Source organism: Toxotes jaculatrix, chromosome 6, assembly GCF_017976425.1.
Source record: "Toxotes jaculatrix isolate fToxJac2 chromosome 6, fToxJac2.pri, whole genome shotgun sequence".
NCBI lineage: Eukaryota > Metazoa > Chordata > Actinopteri > Toxotidae > Toxotes > Toxotes jaculatrix.
The window spans coordinates 24,282,804-24,304,898 of NC_054399.1; the positions used below are offsets into that span (position 1 = coordinate 24,282,804).

At 42.6% G+C, this 22,095-nt stretch overlaps 1 protein-coding gene across 2 annotated transcripts; it reads left to right on the forward strand.

Moving 5' to 3' along the window:
- Window positions 1-238: 238 nt before the first annotated feature.
- orc1 (origin recognition complex, subunit 1) lies at window positions 239-12,606 on the forward strand. 2 transcript variants are annotated; one of them, XM_041041313.1, is made up of 18 exons: window positions 239-492; window positions 1,640-1,767; window positions 2,520-2,692; window positions 3,422-3,872; window positions 5,458-5,722; window positions 6,006-6,113; window positions 6,708-6,776; window positions 7,088-7,195; window positions 7,591-7,843; window positions 8,132-8,238; window positions 8,371-8,472; window positions 8,587-8,758; window positions 9,121-9,228; window positions 10,249-10,398; window positions 10,751-10,870; window positions 11,026-11,195; window positions 11,295-11,382; window positions 12,019-12,606. In XM_041041313.1, the coding sequence occupies exons 1-18, from the start codon at window positions 398-400 to the stop codon at window positions 12,211-12,213; spliced, it is 2,862 nt and encodes a 953-aa protein (XP_040897247.1). In that variant the 5' UTR covers window positions 239-397; the 3' UTR covers window positions 12,214-12,606. The 2 variants fall into 2 exon arrangements, with proteins under 2 accessions (XP_040897247.1, XP_040897248.1); XM_041041314.1 differs by lacking the exon at window positions 6,006-6,113 and having other exon boundaries at window positions 12,019-12,603.
- Window positions 12,607-22,095: the final 9,489 nt, after the last annotated feature.

The following is a 22,095-nucleotide window of genomic DNA, read 5'->3' on the forward strand; positions in this document are numbered from 1 at the left end:
CTGGGGCTGTGCAGAGAAGCTGACCGGAAATCACTACTTTGAGTTTTGTTTATTTGCACATTTTAAGAAGGCTCTTAATATGAAATCATTAATGAACATGTAAAGTGGATCAATCATTGGGATGGGTATTTAGGATGTAATCTGTGGCCCACACTCCGAGGCAGAAGGTGGCGGTAGTGCACCTCGTAAGCTCCTTACGTACCGGAAACCACGTAACTTTGGCGCGAAATGTTGTCTTCTCTGCTGTCTCTGTGAATGTCATTTTTCGAGCCTGGATTTGATTTGATTTGATTTAACGCAGACAAACGGCGCAAATCGGCTTCATCCCCGAACTTCGGTGTGTTTTGGGTGTTTGCCGCCCTGTGTCTGAGCTCATTGCGCAGACAGAGGACACAGGATGAAGTATTTCACCAGACTGAGAGTCAGGAGAGTCTACCAGTGGCGTGGAGAGCCTTCAAGTTTCAATAGGAAGCTAAAAACCTATGAATATGGGTGAGAACTTATCTTCTTTTGGTTTTCTGCAGGTGTTTACGTTTGTTTTTAGACGCATTTCACACTCGCTTTTTCTACTGTCTCCTCCAACCTATAGTTTAAAAGGTTTTCTTTAGAGATAAACTCAAAGTTTAATAAAGATAACTTACAGTATACATCTCATAGAAGAGAGCTGAGACAATATGTTATTTGATATCTAAGTCTGTTGCAGAATATCAGTCAAACTACTGTGAGAATAGTTTAATCATCTTTAAACAAAGATGTCCACAATCACTAATCTGTGTTCAGCTTCTCCAGTGTGAATATTTTCAGCTTTAAATCATAAACTAAAAGACTAGCCTCTTTTAGTTTTGAATACGGCTGCGGTCGGCACTAATCCTCATTTTTAGTATATCTCCAGGAATCTGTCCACCACAATCCTGAAGCCCAAAGCAATGTCATCAAACTGCTTTTGTTAAAAAAAAGAAAACAAAAATAATCAGTCTACCATCACATAAGACAAAGAAAAACAAATCAAAGTTTTTCAGAGATAAAGTTCAAGGTTAATTGTCTGGCCCAAAATGATCATGCAACTCATTAGATTTTTTTAAGAGGAAGATCACTCAAATTGTCTTACAGTTTTATATATAGGACATGTAATTGTGTAAAAGTCATTCATCCTGAAAAAAAAAAGTCATTCATCTAGACATGTACAGAATTATTTACTTACAAGGCTCGAACAAGGACATTTGAATGGTTCTGTGGCAATTAGAAAGTTAAAGATGGTTAAATATTATAGGCCATAATACAACAAACTGGAGCTCAGCAAGAGCATTGGAGGATTAATCAACTTGTTTCATCCAGACATGTAATGTTTATCCATACAGTGTGTAGCTCAAAAAATAACAAAAGCAACAGACTGCAGCCATAGTATAAGGGTGAAAATTCCATGACTGAAGGAACCTATAGAAACAGAAACATCTTCAGCTGCTCATTAAATATGAGAACTTCAATTTAAAAGGAATGAGAACCAACAAATAAACTTAGTGTGACATTTTCAGCTCACTTCAGCTTTTATTGTGAAATTCCTGCTTTTGTTTCCATAATCAAATTGGACTCGTGTCTATGTGGTTGTTTTATTTTTGTTGTTTTTCTGTCTGTGTCTCAGCTCTTTGACCATCAGTGTGGAGGGTCTCCCGAGGACCACCATCATTAACACTGGCCAGCACATTCTCATTGAGGGGGAGGATGAAGACAGTCCGTATGTGGCCAAAGTCATCAAGCTGTTTGGTGACGGTGAGTCCCGGTTAATCTTGTGGTGATCTCAGAATGAGGAGGGATTCCTGTCAAACGATCAGTGATGGCACTGGATTTTATATTGATTTGCTGAACTCAGATGTCAGTGATGTGACTCCCTACAACAAAGCTTTTATCCTCAAAGAGCACTGAAGTGATGAGTTCTGTCTGGGTTATAAAAATGAAACAGCCTTGTTGTGCTGGAAAATCTGAGTTAAGCCCAAAGTTAGCAGGATAACCCACTAACCTTCCTCTGTGATGCAGGCCATGGTAAAAGCATCAGGCAGTGTGGCCACCTTGAATATTGGATTTTGTCTCACACATGGAATAAAAACTTTTTAACCAACCACTACCTGAAAGACTTGCCTTGATTTGAACGCAGCTAATGCAGATTTGTCACAGATGACCTGAGACTGGACTTGAGTCTTACTGAAGACTTGTGCTGCACTTATGTCATTTAGTATGGATGGTAGAGATATATCTTGCAAGTATTAAAACATTTTTACAGTTCCAGTGATGGTTGTTAGGATTAAATTTGGGTTTGATTACACGGAATTACTGTCTTAAGTTAATGAGAGGTATCAAAATTAGATTTGCTTTCTTCTTTTTTTCCCCCCCTCACAGTTTTTAGAAAATTCAGTTTCTCAGTTCTGATTACAACCTGGAAACCGAATGGAACAGCGTTCATCAGTCAGAAACCCTCTAACGACGATAACTCTGATATGAATATCTTGTCTCCTGTTGCGTCTCAGAGAGCGGGAAGCAGAAAAAGGCGGTGGTGCAGTGGTTTGTTCGTGTGTCTGAAATTCCCCCGGGCAAGCTGAAGCTGCTGGGCAGAGAGCCTCACACACAGGAGATCTTCTACTATCAGGGTCGCAACTGTGACGATGAGGTTGACGCCCAGTCCATCCTCAGACCCGTGCAGGTAAAGGAAGGATTTGCTTGCTTGTTTTTCCTTTATTTCAGATTTTAACAACAACATATTTTCTCTTACTTGTAGATGATTTTGTGTTTATCTGCTGAGGTTTTGAGAGATCCCTCTCTGAAACCTGCACCATCTCCCTAATCAAATCTGGGTGAACACACTTTCACAAATGCTTCTCAAAGCATTGAAAACTAAAACTCAATAGAAAGGAGAGGCAACCTTTGGCAGTGTCGTGGGTACTGTGGATCAGTTCTTCCCAGCCTTTTGTATCTGGCTGCCCACAGCCATGTCAGATCAGACAGGATGGTCCTCATGGAATTGTTGGACACGTGGCTCCTGGATAGTTGATTCATTAGACTTTCCATAAAAACACACCTTTTTTTTTTTTTTTTAAATCAAATCACAATTTCTGCCTCTGTATTTCTGATGAGCTGAGTTACTCCACAATATGTCCACTGGTCAGGAGTCACTGAGCTAAATAATCCACAAAGTTCACTGTCAGCTGTTGCACAGGGACAGTGTCTCAGATGTGTTTTTTGGGTCTTAATCAGAGTAACAGAGAAATGTTGCTCTTGATTTGTTTTTCAGTACGAACTGAATTACATTCACCCTCTTAGTGCTGTGTGGTGGAGGCAGAAATTGCAGCGACAGATTTGAAAACCTGACCAAATAAAGCCAAAACTGTTTTGTGTGAACTGACCCTTTAAGTTCCTCCCTTTTCCCTCAAAGGTGAAGCACCTGGATGCAGCAGCCCCGTTCCCTGACTCTGACGATAAAGACACTCTGTATGTGAAGCTGTCGTGGGACTCTAAGACCTTCAGGGTGATGGACTCTGCTGTGGTGGAGCCTGCCTCTGAACCTGCTCTGGCTTCCTCTCCTCCTTCCCGTCCCAAACCCTCCCTCCCCCCCTCGCCCTCCTGCTTGCCGCGTGCGGCAACTCCAGCGTCCCGAGGCCCCTCGCGACGTGCCTTGCCCACACCGGACCCTGCCGTCATGCGCAGAGCGTCTTCTGGAGAAGTGAGGTACAGCAGGGCCACCATGAGCGCGGGCAAGGCCGGTGCTGTGGAAGCCGAGTCCCTGCACTCAGCCACCAAACTGTCGGCCTCAAAATGTCTGAGCGCCAAGAGGAGGAGCGCCTCTGCCAGGACGCCCGGAGTCCGCAAGAGACTGGAACTCAACAGTAAGTGTGCTTCTAACTGGAAACTAAGTTGAGTCAGAGGAAGCAATGGGAGTAAACAGTGTATGAACAGTGAAAGTTGTTGGTGTTAGAAGTGCTGTTGGTTTGCGGTCAGAGTTCAAAGGTTAAGACTGGAGACCTGAAAGTGTCAGCTGAAGAGAAAGGGATAGTGTTTGTGAGGTAATGGAGGAGGGCTAGCTCGTTAAGGTTTATGACAGCAGACAGGACGGTGTATCGGTCAGGATACAGGAGGAGATATGTGGATTCTTCTGTTTCAGCATTGCCATGAATCTGGAATAACATAAAGGTAGTAACATTTAGTAGTAATAAACCACCATCAAATCCTGACATCTTAATATAATCAGGATACAATAAGTTATGTGTAATAAAATGGAATGACACTGGGAAAAAGTATTGAACACGCTGCACAAATTTAATAATTTGTACAAAAGCCTTTGTTGGTAATGACAGCTTCTAGTCACATGCATTGCTCACATGCAATACTTATTTTACCCTCTGTATGTATGTATACACATCACCAACTAATATTAGCAAGGCTTATCCAAACATACATACTCTGAAATACAAGCTGTAACTTACAGCAGCATATAAATGAGGATATTTTGCTTTCCACAGAATAAACAGAAACCCTCACAAACGTTTCTGTCATGAAGTGAACAGAGGAACAGCAACACTCGCTGGATAAACAAGATTAAGGCATAACGGCTGCCACAGAATGTTCATTTCCCCTTCTCAGGGCGATGCTAATAACTTAGCTCCTCAGAACAACAGGACTATTTTTAGTTATGACGGGCCGCAATAACAACTTAATAATTCGCCCTGGAAATTACCATCAGAGCACTGTAACACGGCCAGAAACATCTTGCCTTGTGCTAAATTTGTACACTGTCTAATTAAACTCACAACATGTGAACATTATAACAAGCAACAGACACATAGGTTTCATCATTGACTTAATACTCATGAACACACACACACACAGGGAGGAATAAGGACAACAGCTGTGGTATGTAAAGGCTAATTGTAACTAATTACACAGATCAGGCATAGCATGACCACTGACAGGTGAAGTGAATCACACTGATTATCTCTTCATCATGGCACCTGTTAGTGGGTGGGATATATCAGGCAGCAGGTGAACATTTTGTCCTCAAAAACATGAGCAAGCATAAGGATTTGAGCGAGTGTGACAAAAGCCAAACTGTGATGGTGACTGGGTCAGAGCATCTCCAAAACTGCAGCTCTTGTGGGGTGTTCCCGGTGCCACAAAGCAAAAATGGTTCAGGAATGGTTTGAGGGACACAACAACGAGTTTGAGGTGTTGACTTGGACAAACAGGTCCAATCCATGGAGGCCCCACCTCGCAACTTAAGCTGGGGACACACTACACCACTTTCACAGTCTTTACAGATTGTTAAAAGAGTAGGAGTACACACTAACAGACTGGCTTCAGCACAGTTTTGTATGACGACTGAAAGACTGGGGATCACACATGTAACAGCTGCGCCTGATGGGGGAACTTAAGGCAAAGCTGAAGGCATTAAACCTTGTTTCCTCGTCCCGTCAGGTCCAGAGAAGATGATCCGAGAGGATGTCCTGAGCCAGCTGCTGGACGAGGACCTGGAGTCGGAGGTGACTTTGGCTCACAGGCTGTCGTCCTCTCCTCCTCAGGCACTGCCCCTCGCCCACAGCCTCGTCCCCCTCAGGAAGGCCCACAGAGCCCCCGCCGCTCAGGACGCCATCCCCCTGCTGCCTGCCGCCATCGTCCTTAACAAACTGCCTGCCTCTGAGATCGACAGTCCTCCCTCGTCTGCCAGAGGCGACTCCACCAGGTCAGTGTCGACGCACACAGACACAGTGTCCACGTTATTCTCAGTGTAGAGTTTCGTTTCGTTGACGTCATGTAACAGCTACATTTCCAATGATTTTAAAATTGTGTATACCAGAGTTAAACTGGTTCAGACGGAGACAAACTGATTAAAATGATGTTAGACGGGTTTAAACCAGAGTTAAAATTGTGTAAAGCAGAGTGAAACTGGGCTAAATTGGTTTGAAACTGGTTTAAACTGGAGATAAGCTGGAATTAAACCACAGACACGTTGGTGCCTCTGTCAGTCCTCAGCAGGGTGATGCCATGGAGGCAGAGTTACCGACCGGCTCGGTTAAAACACCGAGAAGAAGAAACGCCACCCAGAGGAGAAACGATTCCACCAGGGGGCAGAAGTGAGTCATGTGGAGGGATGATGTATTTTTGTACATCACCCTGGTCCCCTCAACAAAAAGCCTGCAGGATATTTAAAAAAATTTTGTTCACATACAATGAGAGAGAGAGAGGGGGATGACATGCAGTATGATAATCTTCACAAACTGAACAGCACTTTAGTGAAACCAGCAGAGTAAGTGTGAGCTAACGTTCATCAGAACAAGCACCAGAGTGGACAGTGACTCTGAAACGCTTCAGTACAGGAGCAGTGAAACTGGATCGTCAGCTTCGGTCTGATGCCTCCTCTCTCCACTCCTTTGGTTTCCCTCTCAACTGCTCGGAGGCTGCTGGGAGTTTGAGTCCCCGCAGCACAACAAAGTGGTGTTTCAGAAAAAAAAGAAATGAATCGACTGAATTCACACCTGTGTGCATGTGGTGGTCTCTGTTATTCAGAGGTGTGAGTGTGCACATCAGGGTGAGATGGTGAAGTTACAGTACACATAGTCTGTCACTGATTCCACTCCATTTCTTTTATGTGTGGATGAAGGTGGTAGAACAGAAACCTTGTGATGATTAATCCCACAAACCTCACATCTCACCTCGTCTGTGCGCAGAGCTTCCACTCCGTCTCGGAAGAAGAGAGAAGATCTGAAAACCCTGCGGGAACCAGCTCTGGGCGTGCTGTGAGTACCACATCATCACTTATCAGCACATTCACAATAAAAACACTGACAAGTATATATTAACTTTATTAGTTTGCTCTGTGGCTTATGAGTAAACTATAGTAAACGAGCTGCACTCTAATTGGTTGAGGTTATACCTGTAGCTTCCCATGTAGAGAACAGTGAACCTCTAATAAAAATAATGATGAATTTTTCTCAGTGAGAGTCAAACTTTTCCTCCGTCCACAGGAAACTGGTGCAGGTGTCTGTTTGAGGAATGTTTGTCTCTGATCAAAAGTATATTTGCACCTTGATTTATCCATGTTCATCAGGGCTGAGGTGGACAATGAAAACTCCCCGATGCTTCCAGCCGCCGCCACGCCAAGGAGCTCTAAGAGGAAGTCGGCCCAGATGGTATCATCTCGCATCAGGAAACAGCTGTGAGTTACCTCATGACTCTTTGGCTGCTGGACTGCTGGTTATCGTTCATCACGCTTTATTCTGACAGGATGAGACATTTGATTAATTCTCTTGGGGAAGACATTTGTCCGTCCACGGTCACCATAATGGGAACATGTTATATTTTATGGTAATCAAAGTTTACACTATAAACTAACTTCACAGATTTCTCACAGGCCAATATCAGAAATGAACCCTAACCCTAACATAATGGACTTTTTAAAATTTCTAGACAACCTGTAATGTATAATCATTTCAAGTGAGAAGTGACAGTTACAGAAGTTGCTGCTGATTTGACTTTTAGTCGAGCAGTGTATAAATGTTCTCTTGTGGGAAACTTGAGTTGCGTAATTTCAGAGGCTGTGTGTTTGGTCAGGAATCTTCTGGACAACCGGCAGGAGCTGAATTCAGATGGAGAGGACGTGGACGAGTTTGTTCCATCGAAGAAGGAGCTGCAGAGCAGCAGCAGCGAGGAAGAGGAGGAGGGTGAAGAGGAGGCGGGGCTGGATAGCGATGAGGAAGTATTAGCAAAGAAGAGGCGACACGCTGCAGCAGGATCTCAGACTCCTCGTTCAAAGCAGAAAACTCGCTCCTCCGCCAGGACGCCGCGGAAAACTCCCAACAAAAAGGTCAAAGTCCAGACCGACGAATCATTTGTAACCTGACACAGAGATAAACAGTCACGTTTTGTCTTCTCACTGTGAAGTCAGACTGTAACTTTAGATATATTTAAACAGGTCACTGTGTGGTGTGTGTTACTTTATTTGATGTGCTTTGTTGCCATGTGATTTGAAGTGTGTTGTGAAAACTGAGCCTAAGCAGGAGGAAAACGATGCAACAATATCCCAAATAATTTATCTAAGGGTTTTTTTTTTTTTTTTTTTTTTTTTTTCACCTCGTGTTTTCTGTCTCCGCAGATCACGCCCGGAACGCCACGGACCCCCCGTCATGCCACTCCCAGCATCCCCAGCAGGTCACTGCCGGCACGACAGCCCGCTAATGTCCTGGAGGAGGCCAGAACCAGGTGAGAGGAGAGTCCGGGTCAAACTCAACCATCACAGATCTGTGACTCTTGATCCACAGCATGGTGTGTGTGTTGTACACTGAACACTTGTTGCATGTTAACGTGTGTGTGTGTGTGTACGTGTCCCATCAGGCTACATGTGTCCTCGGTGCCGGAGTCGCTTCCCTGCAGGGAGCAGGAGTTTCAGGACATCTACAGCTTTGTGGAGAGTAAGATCATCGACGGTACCGGAGGGTGAGGCCCAGAACAGAAACTTTCAGTCTACTGGTTCCCAACAACATCACAGGAGTCAGACTGCCTTTCTGTTGGTTGTCACACTGACCTGTTTTGTATGTTGCCGTGTTTCAGGTGTATGTATATCTCAGGTGTGCCAGGCACAGGGAAGACAGCCACGGTCCACGAGGTGATGCGATGTCTGCAGCAAGCGTCCGAGGAGGACGAGATCCCTCCTTTCCACTTCATCGAGATCAATGGGATGAAGATGACGGATCCTCATCAGGCCTACGTCCAGATCCTGCAGGTGAGGAGTTATGGAAGAATTCACAAAGTCACCACCGTCCATCACTGGGGTTCTCAGGTTGTCTGCATTTACAAGTGTTGTTTAAATCTGTTGTTTCTTTTCTAATAACAGCATAAATAGTTTTTTCCTTTAAGTTTAAATTAGAAGGTGAAATTACAAAACATAATCAGGTTAAACTCTTCCTGGACCCATCTCTGTTCTGGATGTAGAGACGTCTGGATGTTATGTCTGTCTTTTGTCTTTTCTGTCTCTGAGAAGACAAATGTTGGACAGTTTCTTTATATATTGGAACAAGTGGTGTCGTGGTTAAATTAAAGCTGTGGTGTCTGTTAGTGATCGACGGGTCTGTCTCATCTCTGCAGAGGCTGACGGGTCAGAAGGCCACAGCCGACCACGCGGCAGCTCTGCTGGAGAAGAGATTCAGCAACCCTGCACCCAGGAAGGAGACCACGGTGCTGCTGGTGGATGAAGTAAGAACTCTGCTTCCTATTGATGATCATTTCTTTTATGGGCATTTCCCCAAAAGACTTCAACAGCATCTCATACAGGAACAAAGTTAAATAAAGTTTAAAATTGGCAATTTAAATAAAAACTTAACCCTGCAAACTGAAAAGGTGGAATTCAGTGTTTTGTTTTTTTTTCCCCTTGTCATCAGATCCCATAGATCCAAAAACACACCCACACACAATGTTTTGCTGTGTGTGTGAATCACCACCTAAAACTGCATTCCTTTGGGCCCCAGAGCTCTTTACTTTCCAAACTCTGCAGAAACCACATAAGTTAGTGACACATCAAGCTGTTTATAGTGATATGTTCTTTCATTCTGCCTCCTTCCCTCTAGACTCTGTTACATTAACATAATTCTCAGCTCTGTATATTAACACTCTTATGGACATTACTGCCATATTATCTCTTTTTGCACTACATCACACACTTTATCGTAATGTATTTTGCAGACTGTCCTCCTCTTAGTACTTTCTTTTTATTTAGAATGTTTCCCTGAGTGTGTTATGGGACTTGTCAGTCCAAGTCTTCTGTTTGCACCAGCAACACCATGTCAGATTCCCTGTATGTGTAACATACCTGGCAATAAAGTGTTTCTGATTCTGATGCACACACACACACACACTCTCACACTGAAGCAGCATCTCATGGATAAACAGCCAAACACTAGAGCACTGATATTGACAAGGTGTTCATTGTTTAGAACATTCTGCTCGTTCAGACTTATACACAATGTAAAGTTGTGTATAAGGATTTTTATTTTTTATATTTTTTAACAAATGTCCCCTGAAACGTTCTGTTATTTCACTAATTTAAATGACAGGAACTGTTTTACATGCTGCCATCGTTGTAATTATCATGACCGTGATGGGTGCTGCTTGGCTTATTATGTTGTTTTGCTTTGGTTTTTTTTTTTTTTTATCTGTTTGGTTGTCTCTCTTTCTGGCAGCAGACTAACCCTCTGGTTTGTGTTTGGACCTCTGTAGTTGGACCTGTTGTGGACGAGGAAGCAGAATGTGATGTACAACCTGTTCGACTGGCCCACGCGGCGTCACGCCCGCCTGGTGGTGCTGACCATCGCCAACACCATGGACCTGCCGGAGAGGATCATGATCAATAGAGTGGCCAGCAGACTGGTGAGAGAGGAAACACTGTTGGGTGTAAACCGTTTGACCTCACTTACAAAACAGAAGAACAGATGTGATGATTCATTCACAAACTCAAAGTAGTTATTCATTTAGCGAGTAGGTAGATAGCACAAGTAGATTTTATGAGAGCAGCAGAACAATACACAATACAAACTTGTCACAGATGTTATTTTATTGTGATTTTGTGATGAGTTCTTAGCAGAGAAAAACGAACTGCTTCATTTTTCTCAAGAGACTTTGCAAACTTGTTCACAATGTAAATGATTTTCTCTAAAAAGTAAATAAAAATAAAATGATTGTGATGAACTGATGCTGAGCTGTTGTGTGTGAATGTTTCCAGGGTTTGACCAGGATGTCGTTCCAGCCATACAGCTTCAAGCAGCTGCAGCAGATCATCACGTCCAGGCTGAACAAGTTGAAGGCCTTCGAGGAGGACGCTCTGCAGCTCGTGTCCAGGAAGGTAGACGACCATGACATCTCTCACAACCTCTCACCTGACCTGAGCGCGGTCACAGGTCACAGGTCACAGGTCACAGGTCACAGGTCACAGGTCACAGGTCACAGGTCTGTCTGCTCTCAGTTCAGAGGGATTTCAGTGTTCCTCTCCTCTGGCAGGTGGCCGCTCTGTCGGGCGACGCTCGTCGGTGTTTGGACATCTGTCGCAGGGCAACGGAGATCTGCGAGCACTCTACTGCCAACCCTTCTGCCCCAGGATTGGTGGGAATGAGTCATGTGATGGAGGCTCTGAATGAGATGTTTTCCTCCGCCTACGTCACCGCCATAAAGTAGGAACCTCACGCTGGTCACCTTAATGAAGCAGGGATGGATTTGTAAAGGTGTACATTAGTGGCTATGATGAGATAAAGCGACTCGTGTGTTTTCAGGTGTGCATCGGTGCAGGAGCAGCTCTTCCTCAGGGCGGTCATTGCTGAGTTTCGGAGGCTGGGATTGGAGGAGGCCACCTTCCAGCAGGTAAAGCTCAAACACACGTGATGAGCCATGTTTTTTGGTGTGAGGGGAGTACACCCATACACCTCCAATTTTTTACTTTGTAAACAAACAAAATAAAATGTGTCAGAACAAACATTTTTCCCAAATTGTCAAACTTTTGATTGAAGCTTGGAGGTACAATGGCATCAGAATGTACTGGCTGTAAATAAAAGTTAACTCAAACTTCAGCAACAAAGCAGAAAAGGTCTCTCTCTGTGTTGCAAAGCATCTTTTAATGTAACAAAACATCACATGCATGTTATATTTTCCACCTGACCCTCAGTGCTCAGTTCTCATTATTCTTGTTATAAGAAGTCATCTTGTGTTATATGACAGGCCGAGCTACCACAGTGTGCACAGTGCTGAAACTGATGACTACATTAGGCATGCAGTTTCCATTTCCTGTACTCATGCATCACCGAAAGCATTCAGCTTTGAGGTTTTTGAAACGTTCTTAAATTGAACAAATAGATGTCATTCACAATCACATTAGCTCTAAATGTTTGTTTGTTGTGGTTGTGGCTGTCGGGGAGACAACAAATCAAGTCAAATCTAAACTGGCTGTTTGTGGGAAAGGACACTGACTGAATGCGCTGCCCCTCTTGTTTAATGTCTCAGGTGTTCGTGCAGCATCAGGCTTTGTGTCGGGTGGAGGGTCTGCAGCCCATCAGCGTGTCGGAGGGCCTGGCAGTGTGTCAGCGTCTGGGAGCCTGTAGGCTGCTGCTGCTGGAGCCGAGCCGGCTGGGAGTCCTGCAGCGCGTGCGCCTCAACGTGAGCCAGGACGACGTGCTGTACGCCCTGAAGGCCGACTGAAGGCGTGTGGGGCCACAGCGTTGTATTAACTAATCATGACGTCATTCGTTCGAACTCTGATGAAGGTGAGGGTGTCTGTGTCTGCAGTCTGTGATCCAAACGGAAATGAGTGAAATCAGACAGAACTGAGCTTTTAAACCGGAAATTACTGTTTTACTGCAAATTAAGACTTTTTGTTTGCATGTGAGAGCATGTTGTTGTTATGTTGTTGTTTTTTTGTTGTTGTTGTTTTTTTCTTAATAAGTCAGGTTTTTTGCCTTGTTTTTGGTCTTTTTTTTTTTTTTTTTTTTTAATAGATGGGAGAGTTTGTAATGTCCCCAGTTTAAATCATATTTTAAAATGTGAGATTTTGCTCTTTCTGGTATTATTTTTAATATTATATAGTTCATCAAATTTTTATGTTTCAGTACTTGAATATGCAATAAAACTCCATCTTCAATCTTTTGGCATCCTCTCACTGTAGGCTTTTCACTTCCTGTAACTACTGACAAGAGTGAAACATGACTCATAATTCATTAACTGTGCTGAAACCCTCAAACCTGTCTATCTAGAAACACTGTTCATAGCACTCCAGGAGTGACTCAGGGGGGTTTTAGCAGCTTGCTTGTCTTTATTGCTCTCACTTGCAGAGAGGCCAAGAGAAAGAGCAGAGGTGAGTGCAACTACACTACACTGTACCACTTAAAGTCTTAAACGATAGTAACCGAGAAACTAACCTTCTTACTTATTTAGATTACATGTGATTGAAGTTCATCCTGATGTAAAGTGGTAGCTTTTGTGGGTGGAGTGTAGGGTTTATCTGCAGGGGTATCTGTTAAGAGGACTGCATCTCAGGTTGTTTGAGCAGCTCTCAGGCAACGGTCTGATCTAAACAAGCTGCATGGATTTAATTCAGTTTGACTGATTGTGGACAGAGACGTGCATATATTTCTGATTCTGCCTTTTTAAACATTTCAATTATCTTTAACATTTAAGATAAGAAAATCCTTTGTTAGTCCCTCAGTGGGGAAATAGCTTTTAGCAACAGCAAGGGTACAGTACAGTAAGTTATGTTAAAAAGTTAGAATCAATGTTTAACACTATGTTCATTTGTAGACAAAGAACTGAAAAGAATAGCTGACAGAAAATTATTTTTTGCAATGATTCTGATTGTTGATCAGTCACTTAAGTAATCTGTTTTTATAGAATCTGTAAACCAAACAAAATAATACGACTTGAAGAAGTTCTCTTGGACTGAACCTGTGATTTCCCTCCAGATGCCTCTCAGTTGTTTTCAGCCCGTTGACTCTGATGTCCGGAACGTGGATCTGCTGTACGATGGCAATAATGATAAAGGTCATCTGTGGTCTGGAGGAGGAGCGCCTCCTCTCTGCTCCTCCACCTTCCCGCCTCCACCCTCCAGCTGTGTGGTGTGTTTGAACCCGTCCATCAACACTGTCTGCAACCTGCAGGAGAATGTGACGCTGGTGATGGAGGGAGCAGGTCGACTGATTGACATTAAGATGAGCGGTGAGAGCTGAAGTGTGACCAACTCTTTTCTGAAATCTCAAGTTCATATAAGGTCAGAGGTCAACTCAAAGTCAAAGAAGTCTTGCTGGTTTTCACCAAAGTTGAACTTGATGCAAGTTTATGTAGATTTATTGAATGAATCCACTGTTATGGATCAAAGTCACTGAGAATTTTTCAGTTATACCATCAGACTAGCTTGTTAACATGAGTCACAGAATGGTTTTAAACACTCGTTCAGAACTAAACTGATCACTGAAGTGAAACTGTTGAAATGATTGTTCACAGCGTTTGTTGCTTTTGTTGCAGAGTGCCCTCTGCTTCTTGGTGATGGTGAGTGCAGATTCCTCTCTCTCTTCAGTGAAGGAGTGTGTGAGCACTGACTGCTCATCTGTGGCAGTGAAACAGCTTTCACTTCACAAACTGTTTTTCATTAACCCTTTGAATGCAGCTATTGTTAAATGTGCTGGCGTTCACGGCACATCCAAGAAACTGCCAGTTACGTACACATACATAATGACTCATTCAGGAAGTTTTGACTCTAACCACATTAAAGAACAAAATGAGGAAAAGAAATCTTACAACTGGATATTACAGACTTTCACATTTACTTCACTTTCTAAAGCTTTTGATTCAGCTTTGTCTTATGTTGCCATGTGAATTTGATTAGAAACAAAAGCCAGCATAAGAAGACACATAAATAGGATTCAAAATAAGTGAAATAACAGAGAAAAATAAGTTGAAAGAATAACACCGTTCAAACAACAGTGCAGCTACACTGTCCCAGATCGGACTTCATAAATGCAGCAGAAAGCTGAAGTTTTAAGGCCTTATTTAAATGAGCTGGAAGCAGAAGTTTGTTCCAGATCTGTGGATCGTTAAAAACTGCAGCTCACGTTTGGCTTTGACTCCAGGGACAGTGGACAGACCGGTCCCAGACTGTCTGAGGGGTCTGGACAGTTGATAACAGATCAGATCAGAAACATATTTGGCCCTGAACTGTTCAGTGCTTCTACAAACTGAAGAGGCTCAGTGGGGACGTACTCCCACTGAGTGTCAGCGGTTTCACTCTGTCTCTGTCTGTTTTTTCTTGTGACAGATTCTCAACACCTCTGGCTGCTCCTCCTCTTCATCCTCCTCATCGTCTTCATCTTCATCTGCGCCTCAGTGGCTTGTTGCAAACTGAGGAAATGGTACAGATGCCAAAGGGCCTGAGATGGTAAGGAGGAGTTTGTGTTTCCTGTATTTCTCTTAAGGCCTTAAAAAACACAACTGGTTGTCATGACATGCTGTCTGACCTTGTGGCGAGGACATCCATTAAGTCTCATGAAGACGGGCACAGACACTACGCAGATGAATCCTGATTTCACACAGGAAACTGAAAACCTGTGTGAGACCAGAGGTGTATCAGTGCAGATGGAGCAGCAGAGAGATGGTGTTGGCTCAGCCTTCAGGATCACCTCTGAGTCTCATAGTTTCCCTCTGTTTATAGTCTTTGTGATCACATCATCCTGGATGAATTGTGACTGGACGTCTCCTGTGTTGACAGACAGAAGTCGACCGCCGTTACAGAGGAACTTGTCGCTCGCTGCCTTTCCAGCCTTACACAGGACGGCAAGCTTTTCAAACTGAATGTGAAACTGCTTAGAATCATAAACTGTGATCTGATCTTCATCTAAGTCACAAGAAGAGACAAACACAATGTGTTTCAGCTGATAACAATAACAATTAAAGTCTTCTGTGTCTTTATTGAACACAGCCATTAAACACTCAGAGTCCTGGTGGAAAAGTAAGCGAACCGTTGGATTTAATAACTGGTGGAACCTCCGATCAGGTTTTCAGTATCTGTCCATCAGATCTGCACAGTGTTCAGGAGGAGTCCTGGACCTCATCTTCCTGCACAGCTGCTTCAGCTCAGACCTCTGGTGTCAACTTCTCTGAGATCTGCAAAGTAATTTTCCCTCCATGATGGTGACAGGTCCAGGTCCAGCTCCAGCAAAGCTCCAGATCATAGTCCACCGTACTTCACCTCTGGGCTGATGTTTCCACCACGATCTGTGTGTTTTAGACTCGTGAACAGAGACCACTTCCTGTTGACGTCATTATCCGAGAGCTTCACAGGCTTTTTCTAACCCACACTGTGAAAGTTTGAATGTTTCGAGCACGGACACAAACAACCATCAAACAATTTGTGTGTTATTAGTGCAAACAGATTGCCTTTGTTCATGACTGTAACTTAGATGAAGATCTGAACGTAGCTTAAGAGAAATTTATACAGAAGTACAAATGATTCTACAGGCTTCATTTGCTTGTTCTTGCCACTGTAAATCTAATTATCTTCATGTTGAGACAGTTTAACAAAACCACGTGTGAAACATCTGCATGAAATGAAAATGTTTTCATTATTGCTTTATTAGTATAATTGACTTTAACTTTTCCATTGATTCATGCAAAATCAGACAAGTCAGCAGGTCAAATTCATTTTTTACATTCAAATTTGGAACATTACAACAAATCCAAAACTGTCAATGAAGCACTAACGAACATAATGATTCATCAGTAGCTTTATATAAATGGCTGTACACGTTTAACCCCATGTCTGTGGTTTATTTGGTCTTCAACTATTTTTTTTCCTGCACCATTGGTTTGATGTGGCCAGTTGTGTTTAGCGGCTCGCCTCGTGTCATGTCAGGTTAGAGAGGTAGAATAATGCATCCACAAGCACTTAAAGAGAAACTGTTTATTATTTTTAACAGATATTATTTGAATGTGAAAACTAATATTTCTAGAGGGGACCTGAAGGGCTGCAGCTCCCCTCTAGAAATATTATTTTACCTTGCCTTACCTTATTTTACCATTTTATCTTCCCATGCTAAGGCTTTCTCATTCAAATAAACTTCCACAGAAATTCTCTCAAACTTGGCGTGACGTACTTTTGTAAAAGTTGGTGTATCCCTTCACATCCACTGAGCTGCGTGGGAACAGCCTGACCAGCCAAGGACTCTTTAGTCCTCATCATCTGAGTGGAAGTGGTGAAAGATTTACGTGCCTGTCTGAGTGGGGAAAGTTGGCTGTGATTTCTAATCTTTGTTGTGCAATGACAGATTAGTTGTGCAGTGAAACCATAGCAACCAGGATGATTTTTTTATGTGTGTGAAAGTGTCTTTGGGCCAGTTTTTGTTCCCACAGGGGTAATTCACATCTGCCCTTATTCTACCTGACTTTGTTTAAATGAACTGAAACTCAGTTTGTGTTCTGTCTTAACACACATGGGTAAAGGAATGTATGTGCATCTTTTGCTCAGATGTGTGCAGATTTTACTTTTGCACTCAATGAAAGAAACCTGCTTCATCATTTCTTCTTCATTTTACTATGAACTGCACTCTTCCACTCGTGGTCTGACAGGAAATGAATAACCCAAGAGCAGACTCTATTTAAAATATTACAGGAAACCACCACAGTACTTTAACCGGGGGGTCAGCGGAAGATATGAGGACTGCCTGCTTTTCTCGTTTGCATTTTTGTAAATAAAATGTTTTGGTGCTTTTGACTTTTGGACATTGGACATTTTGCAGTTTAAACTATTAATCAAGAAAATAATCTGCAGGTGAATCAATAATGAAGATGGACTGAAATGTTTTTTCTCAGATTGCATCTTGAGAACGCTTTTAGTTTTCTGATAATCAGTAAGAGGAATTTGATTTATGTGCTTTGAACAATAAAACCAATGACCTTTAGAAGTCATATATTCGGTTCTTTCCAGTCTGTAGTTTGCATTCAACTCAAGAACACACATGAAGAACAGGGGGAGATGTTTTTGTGTAATCTCCTTTATTGAATCTCTGAAGGAAGATAGCTATCCTTTCTAAGCTTTAATCATTCAGATAAAAGCTCCAGTTCCAGGTATGTTTGACAGCTGCTTTGGTTTAAGCTTTTCAGGAACAGTTGTATGAAAATGTTCAAGCAAATTCCACATTTAGATTTCAGTGGTTTCCAGTGAAAAGAAGCTGTTTGTGAGCTGTGATAACCTGTCAGGGCGGGGTCACTAAGTGCTGACTCAGTAGGGTGCTCAGTAGGATGTAGCATGTGCATTTGCACATGCCACAAGTACTCTTCATATTTTTAAGTCCATGAAAGAAAAAGTATAAGTGCATTAATGTGAAGAAAGGCTCATTTTCTGCAGGTGGGAATTCACGCTTCAAAAATCCAAATAAAAAAAAAAAAACCCTTCCCACAGAGTAGGATTTTACACAACCTGAAAGACGACAGTAACAAGCATGAGTCTGTCCCCTGTTCTGAGAAACCCTGGGATCCCCCCATTTCTGAAAGAAAAGAAAAGGCACAGCTCGGAGGAAACACAGTGACCACACCCTGCAGCCTGCCAGCTCTGTGGTCTGCAGCACAGATCTGAGTGTTCCCTGGAAACACAAACAAGATCTAATGAGTAAACTGTTGCTTGGGGACACTGGTGGAAGATGTTCTCAGATCTTTTATTCAAATAGAAGTAGCAGTGCCACATACCATACATCTGTAAAGGTACAAAAGTATCAGCATTGATATACAGTTAAATACCAAAAGTGTTCATCATGCAGAGCAAAGTTTGCCAATAGTCAGGACGGTGACAGTTGGCTCTCCTCCAGCAGCACGGAGCCCAAACTTGTGTTGTAGTACACTGTATGTTTTGTTAGTTGTCAGTTGAGAGCAACGTTTGCAGTTTTGTTTCATTCATTTAGTTGGATGGTTTGTAGTTTAGGGGAGGAGTCTGGACATGGTCCAGGTCCTCAGCCTCTTTTGCTCGGTTCAGCTCCGACTCCCATCTCACTTCATGTTGCTGTTTTTTTTTGTAAGTATTTTTTGTGTCATTAAATTTTCTTTAAACGGTAACTAACTAAAGGAATATGGTGAATTTCACTTCACTTTGCATGAACGGAAAATTAAAAGCAAGTTATAATAATGATGCAATAACAAAAAGGTTAAAAAATGTGCAAGTAGGGGATAGGTGACCGTCTAATCTGCAGCGTCAGCGACAGGTTCCTTACTTGTATTTCTGTGAACACAGGAGAAGATTCATTCAGCACAATTTCTGCAGCTTTATGTGCACTAACAGTACAAAACCAGCCAATATAAACACTGTACATGAGGTAGCATGGATTTAAGAGGCTTAAAACCAGCTCTGACACAGTGTGTAGCTGCACACCTTCTCCTGCTGTGTTTCATACAGAGAGAGGCAGACACAGACTTTCCAACGCCGCATAAAAACAGTTTGTTTGAGGACTATCCTGGCCTTCAGAGAATTACAGAATACTTTAAGGCTCAAGGTGCTTCCTACCCTTCCAGGTCCTGCTCTGGTGTCGCTCTGTTACTTTTCCTTCGTTTGCAGCAAACCACTGAGATGATGATAAAAATGAGGCTGAAGATGAGGAGGAAGATGAAGAACCACAGCCACCACGGCCAAGCATCTATCAGACACAGAGGAAAGAACAGGGAGGAGACTGAAAATGGTCACAAATGAAAAAGAGGCTTTACAAACGTGTACGATGAGTCACGTAACTGTGTAAAGTACCGACAGTGGTCTGTGATCTCAGCTGTGAAGGTGTGTTCCCTTTCACTTCGATGAATCAAATGCATCAGTCTAGGCCGTCTCTGAACGCCGTGGCGTTTCCAAACAGTTCAAACGTTTTACTACACTTATTTGACGGCTTTACTTGCTCTTTATTATTCATTCAAGACACATTATGATCAGCCGGCAGTATTTAAAACAGTTAAAATTAGTAGAGCTGCAGTGATTAATTGATCAACAGAAAACTGATAAGCAACTGATTGATAATTTAAATTATTATTTTTCAAGCAAAAATACCAAATATTTGATGGATCCAGTTGCTTAAATGTGTGAATTTCCTCTTTTCTTTGTCTTAATGCTGAATAATTCAAATGTTTTCTGACGTTTTTTTAGAATAAATGATTAATCAATAATGACAACAAACAAGATACAGCTGGGATTATTACAATGGGACATCACAGAGACTATAATATGTGAGATGGGAAATCTTTTTTAGCACTTAAGGCCTTTTCTCTTTCCTAAATCTGCATCTGTCTGGCAAATACAGATGTGACACATTTTGGCCCAGAATGCATCACATCTGCAAAGAAACAAAGTAAGAAGGTCGATACTTCTCTTGTGACAAAAAATGACTCGGAGATCTAAAAGACACTCACCATCACCAAGAAGTCTGGGGCACGCTGCAACAAAAACAGACATGGTTAGACCTCAGGTGAACAGTTCCAGTTCAGGTATCAGACAGGAGACAGGTGGACAGTACAGTTTGCATGTTTCTGTAGGTGTTTCATCTGTTGACCTCTGACTTTTGGATTTAATAGTCAAGTCCTACTGCAGCTCTTACCACTGTCTGTAATGCCTATGTGACCTTCTCCCTCCATCGTCAACGTCATGTCCTTCATCAGGTCGGAGCAAACTGCGTGGACGGAGCGGTCGAAGCACACCACACAGCTGGAGGGTAGAGGTGGGGAGGTGGAGGAGCAGAGAGGCGCTTCACCTTCTCCAAACCACAGGTGACCTTCTTCAGTGTGATCGTAGTACAGCAGAGTCACCTTCCTGACATGTGGGTCAGACGACCGAAAACAGCTCAAAGGCATCTGGAGAGAGAAATAAAGATAGAAACAGGAACGGGACGAGTCATTCACAGTGGAAGTCCTTCAGGACCTGTGGAGGACTCAGCGAGACAGGACAAGCTCGGCAGGTGCACCTCTACAGCGACAGGTTTCATTTCTAACCAGACCATCAAACAGTGGAACTGATCTTTAAGGCATCTTAAAGATCAGTGGAACTGATCTTTAAGATGCCTTATATTTGCTGGAGCTTTCGCTTGAAATTTTGATTAGTCAGAAATACATAGAGGTGAAACTGGAACTGATGCTGTTTCTCGTAATCTGCCAGAGAAGAAAAACACAAAGAGAAGTGAGAAATCACCTGATTTCTGATAAATAGTACTGATATATGGTCTGCTGTACACTTACCAGCCACTTTGTTAGGTACACCTGTTCAACTGCTCGGTAAAGCAAATATCTAATCCATCAATCACATAGCAGCAAGTCAATGCATTTAGGCATCTAGACACAGTCAAGGCGAGCTGCTGAAGTTCAAAACGAGCATCAGAATGGGGAAGAAAGGCGATTTAAGTGACTTTGAGAGTGGCATGGTTGTTGGTGGCACACGGGCTGGTCTGAGTACTTCAGGAACTGCTGATCTACTGGGATTTTCCTGCACAGCCATCGCCAGTGTTTACAGAGAAAAAGAGGAAATATCCAGTGGGCAGCAGCTCTCTGGGCATACCAGGGATCAGAGGAAGATATTATTTCAAGCTGATAGGAAGACAGCAGTAACTCATGTCAACATGGACCAAAATCTCTGAGGAGTGGAGCCTTTTAAATGCCTGTGCCCCGGGGCCAGTGTGGTCACCATTTCATGCTTTATTCACTAAATTAAAGGTTTTTGTGGATGGGGCTTTAACCAGTGTTCAACACATATTCACAACAGGGATGTGAACACAGCAGAACTGTTGCAGTGTGACAGCGGAGTGACTGTACAGCTCACACATGACCTTGAAGTTAGCTTCTGATCCAGGCACTCCTGGTTGTGAATAAAGGCAGAGGCGATTCTAGGGTCTCTCTGGGTCCTAGGCAAAAATCCTACATAATAAATAATATGACACTTTTATTTCGAAAGAGCATCTTGGCATCTTTTCAAAATAAGAACATGAACATTAAAAACGTGAAATTTACAATAACTTCCATCAATACACCTAAATAGTACAAATTTCTTGCATATAAATTCTATAATTTAGCATTTTATTTTTAGCCAGCCTGCTAGCTAAGCAAACAAGTCATTGCAGGTACTCAACTCCTTTTTTTGTTGTTAACAGTCATTTCTAAATTTGTTAAGAAGTCAGATAATGAATATATTTCTTCAAATGTAGTATAGTGAAGTATTGTAGGCTGTATCTTTAAATTAATGCAGAATCTGCAGAGTGTGCCAAACTATTATGCAAGTTGGTGGTAAGAGCATTTAACTTGTGAAAAATAAAAACTAGGCACCTTAAATGTTTTATTGATTTAAAGTATTGATATTTTCTACAACTGTATTCAAACTTCAACTAGAAGTACTGCATGGCGGTGGCATACCTCCGCATGGTTGGGTGCCTGTTTGTAGCAGATGTAGAGGTAAAGGTTATGGGTGTTTTGTAGTGATTGTGGCAATGTTTGGGAAGCTTACTGTTGGGTGTTCACAACCGTTTTTCCTGATGTCTTTTCTTCAGTGGAGGTCTTATCTTTGCCTTTTGGACCTTTGCCACTCGTCCC

What these genes read in the sequence shown, in the direction of transcription:
- orc1 (XM_041041313.1), top strand. Translation starts at nt 398, where the DNA reads ATGAAGTATTTCACCAGACTGAGAGTCAGGAGAGTCTACCAGTGGCGT. An exon ending in CCTACGTCCAGATCCTGCAG is followed by an intron (nt 8,759 to 9,120) that starts GTGAGGAGTTAT and finishes TCATCTCTGCAG; the next exon opens with AGGCTGACGGGTCAGAAGGC. An exon ending in CGGTGCTGCTGGTGGATGAA is followed by an intron (nt 9,229 to 10,248) that starts GTAAGAACTCTG and finishes GGACCTCTGTAG; the next exon opens with TTGGACCTGTTGTGGACGAG.